We start from the raw sequence: 6,380 nt of genomic DNA, 5'->3' as shown, positions 1-6,380 counted from the left end.
AGTCTCTCTTTTATACATGACATTATTAATATTGTATCATGCACTCATAGACACAGAAGATACAATTTGTTGTGAAGTTATGGCTGGAGGTATGGAGGCCTCTCAGCTAGTCTGTCATATTCCACCTTCATATCTCTGTGAGCCTTCCTCCAGGTGCCAAGATCAAAGTAACAATAGGTACCCTCTTCATATGTCGTCTCAACTTTAGTTGGTCTCATGTTGGGAGCTCTCGTGATCCATATCTTCTCTTCTTTATGATAGCGCCAGTCCCTAGTGTACCTGTGAGAGAATATATACAGTATATGGTATATATGTAACTAATAAACATCATGTACAGATAACTATAATCACTGATAGATATAGAGGGAGTTTTAGACTCTCATATTTAGCCTAGGGGTGTCCTTAGGTCTCTCATAATTAGTTAGATTGATCTCAAAAAATGACTACACATGCATATATACAAATACTCTACACAGCCAGTATTGCATTAGCAGTAATAAAAGGAGACTGTTAACTGACAGACTCACAGTTCATGAGCTGCTAGTAATTGAAGGAGGTCCCCACCACTGGTATAGTAAAGATAAAACAACAGGTCCTCATTGTACTTTAATAAACGGATTGGAGCCAACTACATAAAATACACAATTAATATAGCATGTACATGTACATGCTATATATGTACCTTGTCCCTTATATAAGAGTGTATTAGGTATTCTTGGGGTACAGGATAATCTATTGTATTAATATAACACTACCAGGAGTACAATGTACATGTACCTATGTCCTGTGGGCGACTAGGAGAGTCAGCAAAAGGTGATGAAAATGTACTGTATAGACTCCTACAGGAGGAGGGGAGGGGTCTATCAATACATGGTATCAGGACAAATTGCGCCAAAAATGAAAAGGAGAGAATTCTCCATTTTTATTACATTTTCTGATGCATATACATGTACTTATATTGCGTAGAAAGTTTGAGCTGATTCCGATCAAGTTTGGATATTTTACAATTTTTTAAAAGTTGCTCAAAATTAATTTTAAGTATTAAAATTAATGGTATTTAAGTTGAATTGAGAGGTGTGGCAATAGTATGTATGTACCTGATTATGCTAAACCTGATTATACCATGGAATGACCATATTACACCATGTCTGAGTTTCATGTCATTTCTATGGAAATTGGAAAAGGTATACCACGAGTTAATAATTATATTTAGACCAATTTAAGATATTTGTTTCAGAAGAGTAACAGTATAGTCTTGCTACTCAGATCATTCCCCAGCCCACAGTCATTTGGTAAGAACATGGTCTAAAATAATTCATAGTAACCCCATTGCTGATTCATATCTGATACTTCCGTCACACTCTCAATCTGTCACAACACAGCACTATCTGAAATAATGTTACTATGAACTATTGTACAAAAAAGGAGAGGATGAGTATGTAATAATAACTGATGTGTGATTGCAATCATCACACTGTCACTACTATGCATGTATACATTATGTTTGTGTGTTGAGATAAACAACTGACATTATTTTAGACACACACACAGTATTACTTTTAATGTAATGTATAATGGAAAATGTAATTGTCGTTCCATGGATAGATAAAATAATAATTATACTTGCAAATACATCATTAGGTACATTTACTGATAAAGGCCTCCCTGCAATTGTAAAAACTATACAGACTACAGAGTATATAGAACATCTGGTTACAAATGCACTATCTCCACTATAATACTCCACTTAGATAAAGTAGAAAATATTACAAAAACACTTTACATCAAAAAGAAATAAATCTATTGTCTAAATTATTTTTCATTCAAAAGTTAATTGTCACCTTCCAGTCTTTCTATTACTTGGATCATCTTTTCAACCTGCATTTTATCCTTTCCTTCAAGTTGTGCCAGACAGCTATGCATTATATCATGATCAAGCTTAGGGTGAGCTTTATTGTTCCTGTATTTCTTTAACTGACCATGAGAACCGTAAAGATCATCGTCTAATTGTAGTTTATCATCCCAGTCATCCCAGTTTTTACCAGCAGTTTTCTTCTCTCTATCTGTTAAATGCATTCCAGTACGGTTTCTTCCTAAGTTATCAAACTGCAAAGCTTTTTCGAGTTTTTTGAAAGTGGCATAATCTGGGGACACACTTGTACCATCTAGTATGCGTTCAAGAAGTATCCTTTCAAAATGTGAGGCTATTTGTCCAACTAACAAAGCTGATTCCAGCTCTTTGTATTTCCTTTGCAGATCGTCATATTTCCTTTGCAGCTCTTTCTGCTCTTTCTCTAGTGTACCAACTTTGCTCAATAGACTTTTAATGGGCTTCTTTAGTGCATCGACAATCTCAGCAACTTCTTCTGCATTGACTTGAGCATGTGAGCCTTGAATATGTACAGTCACTGAGTCCAGTATTTTTTCAAGCTCCTGTGGTGTTGGTGAACCACTCGAACTAGTGAGCATTGTATTACAGGCAGCTAAAGGCAATACTTCCATCATCAATTCCTTCTACTGGACTTTTGCATGACTTGGCTAGGGCAACTCCCACGCGTTTATTTTTTTTTAAGTTCAAATGTACATTTATTTTATAGTCATAACTGAAATGAATGAAATAAAAAAAAAATGATACTATAGCTATAGAATACAGAGTCCATTGAGCTAATAATCATTATGTTATTATTCAACTAAATAATTAAGAATGTGCAGCAGTTGTAAAGTAGTATTTTTTTCCTGTTCATCTTCTTCAGTAGCTAAATATTCAGTTATTTCATCCTCTGATAGCGGTTTCACTCTCTCACTGAAAGGACACTGATATTGTAACTCATTAATAGCTTCATATAACAAAAACTGAGGACCCAATGCACCTTCTAGTCTATCCCAATTCTCGTTGGCTTTCTCCACCTGTTCTCTTGAGGTAAATATTCCTCCATATAAGCGGGACCTTGAGCCTTCTTCATAAGCAGCAATAGCTTTGTCCAGGGCCTTAACAGACAAGTAATCATGACTGGTAATGCCAGTATCCCTCAGTATAAACTTGACCATCTCCTTGTCCACTTTATATGCAACACGACCAATGAACCATCCTTCCATCTCCAGGCAGTGCAGTCTGCTCTTGGTCTCCTCTAACAGTCAGTCAGTCACTGACAAGACAAGAAATGACTTCATTTAGCTGCTGTATTCTATTTTTAGAGTATCTATTTATACATACAGTTTATCCATCATAATGATGATCTACATTCTGATGCAATGTCATGTTTTCCTGTCTTAGTCCTACTCATCCTAATTTTCACCTCAAAACTCAAAGAGAGCATGCAATTGACACGTGTTCCTTCCCATGCAGTAAGTAATGCAAAGCATAAAGCTAACGCAACGTAGCATTAATCCTAAGTCTCTCTTTTATACATGACATTATTAATATTGTATCATGCACTCATAGACACAGAAGATACAATTTGTTGTGAAGTTATGGCTGGAGGTATGGAGGGCCTCTCAGCTAGTCTGTCATATTCCACCTTCATATCTCTGTGAGCCTTCCTCCAGGTACCAAGATCAAAGTAACAATAGGTACCCTCTTCATATGTTGTCTCAACTTTAGTTGGTCTCATGTTGGGAGCTCTCGTGATCCATATCTTCTCTTCTTTATGATAGCGCCAGTCCCTAGTGTACCTGTGAGACAATAATATACAAATGTATACAGTATATGGTATATATGTAACTTATAAACATCATGTACAGATAACTATAATCACTGATGGATCTAGAGGGAGTTTTAGTCTCTCATATTTAGCCTGAGATATTTCATATTTTCTCATATTCTCATATTGGGGCTGGCCTTTAACTGCATTTCTCCTCAATATTGAATATATTAAATGCTACCAGCTTTGGGTTGCATACAGCAGGAATAATCCACTGAATAATCATCATTCATATCAAAATATCAAAACCTACATGAAATTTGAAAAATATTAATGCAAAGAAAACACAATACCTCTTCCAGAGACAAATGGAGGAGCTATGCAAATCGCAACTAGTCTAGTTAATATTTAAATTGAATTGTTGAGAGGTGTGGCAATAGTATATATGTACTCTGATTATGCTAAACACTGCAAACCATGGAATGACCATATTACACCATATCTGAGTTTCATTATGTCATTTCTATGGATACACTAGATAATTAGAAAAGGTATACCACCAGGCATTAAATAATTATATTTAGACCAATTTAAGATATTTATTTAGGAAGAGTAACAATTCTAGTCTTGCTACTCAGATCATTCCCAAGCCTACAGTCATTCGGTGAGAATATGGTCTAAAATAATTCACAGTAACCCCATTGCTGATTCATATCTGACACTTCCGTCACACATGCTGCACTCTCAGTTTGTCACAACACTATCTGAAATAATGTTACTATGAACTATTGTACAAAAAAGGAGAGGATGAGTATGTAATAATAACTGATATGTGATTACAATCATCATACTGTCACTACTATTGATCTTAGTCACTATGTTTGTGTGTTGAGATAAACAACTGACTGACATTATTTTAGACACACACACAGTATTACTTGTAATGTTTAATGGAAAATGTAATTGTTGTTCCATGGATAGATTAATTATACTTGCAAATACATCATTAAGTACATTTGCTGATAAAGGCCTCCCAGCAATTGTAAAAACTATACAGAGTATATATAACATCTGGTTACAAATGCACTATCTCCACTATAATACTCCACTTAGATAAAGTAGAAAATATTACAAAAACACTTTATACCAAAAAGAAATTCTATGTACAGTCTAAATAATTTTCATTCAAAAGTTAATTGTCACCTTCCAGTTTTTCTATTACTTTGATCATCTTTTCAACCTGCATTTTATCCTTTCCTTCAAGTTGTGCCAGACAGCTATGCATTATATCATGATCAAGCTTAGGGTGAGCTTTATTGTTCCTGTATTTCTTTAACTGACCATGAGAACGGTAAAATTTATTGTCTAATTGTAGCTCCCTATCCCAGCGATCCCAGTTTGCATCAGCAGTATTCCTATCTTCAACTGTTAGATGCATTCCAGTACGAATTCTTCTTGAGTTTCCATACAAAGCTTCTTCGAGATCGTTAAAAGTGGCATAATCTGGGGACACATCTGTACCATCTAGTATGCGTTCAAGAAGCTTCCTTTCAAAATGTGAGGCTATTTGTCCAACTAACAAAGCTTGTTTAAGCTCTTCCAAATCGTCATATTTCCTTTGCAGCTCTTTCAACTCTTTCTCTAGTGTATCAACTTTGCTGTATAGACATTTCATTGGCTTCTTTAGTGCATGGACAATCAGAGCAACTTCTTCTGCATTGACTTGAGTATTAGAGCCTTGAATATGGACAGTCACTGAGTCCAGTATTTTTTCAAGCTCCTGTAGTGTTGGTGAAGCACTCGGCTTAGAGAGCATTGTATTGCAGTCAGTTAAAGACAAAACTTCCATTATCAATTCCTTCTGCTGGAACTTTTCTAGGGCAACTCCCACGCGTTTAATACTGCTGTAGTTCACATTTATTTTTAATAATACATTGTAGATCTAGTCATAGATCTAATTGAAATGAATGAAATGGGAAAAATGATACTAAATTAGCTATAGAATAGAGAGTCTATTGAGTTAATTATTTTATTCAACAAAATAATTAAGAATGTGCAGCAGTTGTAAAGTGGTATTTTTTTCCTGTTCATCTTCTTCAGTGGCTAAGTATTCAGTTATTTCATCCTCTGATAGCGGTTTCACTCTCTCACTGACAGGACACTGATATTGTAGATGATTAATAGCTTCATACAACAAAAACTGAGGACCCAATGCACCTTCTAGTCTATCCCAATTCTCGTTGGCTTTCTCCACCTGCTCTCTTGAGGTAAATATTCCTCCATATAAGCGGGACCTTGAGCCTTCTTCATAAGCAGCAATAGCTTTGTCCAGGGTCTTAACAGACAAGTAATCATGACTGGTAATGCCAGTATCCCTCAGTATAAACTTGACCATCTCCTTGTCCACTTTATAAGCAACACGACCAATGAACCATCCCTCCATCTCCAGGCAGTGCAGTTTATTCTTGGTCTCCTCTAACAGTCAGTCAGTCACTGACAAGACAAGAAATGACTTCATTTAGCTGCTGTATTCTATTTTTAGAGTATCTATTTATACATACAGTTTATGCATCATAATGATGATCCATGTTCTGATGCAATGTCATGTTTTCCTGTCTTAGTCCTACTCATCTTAATTGTAACCTCAAAACTCAAAGAGAACATGCAATTGACACGTGTTCTTTCCCTGCAGTAAGTAATGCAAGTATAAAGCTAACGCAACGTAGCATTGATCCTTAG

The 6,380-nt window shown here is 35.6% G+C and overlaps 1 protein-coding gene across 1 annotated transcript; it reads right to left on the bottom strand.

Annotated features, from left to right (window-relative positions):
* Positions 1-2: 2 nt before the first annotated feature.
* On the bottom strand, positions 3-1,146 carry LOC109583388 (CCR4-NOT transcription complex subunit 2-like). Its single transcript, XM_019998692.1, has 5 exons — positions 1,142-1,146; positions 778-860; positions 683-732; positions 528-628; positions 3-279 (listed from the first exon to the last, which is right to left on the bottom strand). The coding sequence occupies exons 1-5, from the start codon at positions 1,144-1,146 to the stop codon at positions 78-80; spliced, it is 441 nt and encodes a 146-aa protein (XP_019854251.1). The 3' UTR covers positions 3-77.
* Between the last annotated feature and the right edge of the window lie 5,234 nt (positions 1,147-6,380).

Source organism: Amphimedon queenslandica, unplaced genomic scaffold (genome assembly GCF_000090795.2).
Source record: "Amphimedon queenslandica unplaced genomic scaffold, v1.1 AMPQUscaffold_13308, whole genome shotgun sequence".
Lineage (NCBI taxonomy): Eukaryota > Metazoa > Porifera > Demospongiae > Haplosclerida > Niphatidae > Amphimedon > Amphimedon queenslandica.
Note: the sequence above shows the minus strand (reverse complement) of the source record. Positions and strands in the feature narration are given on the sequence as shown.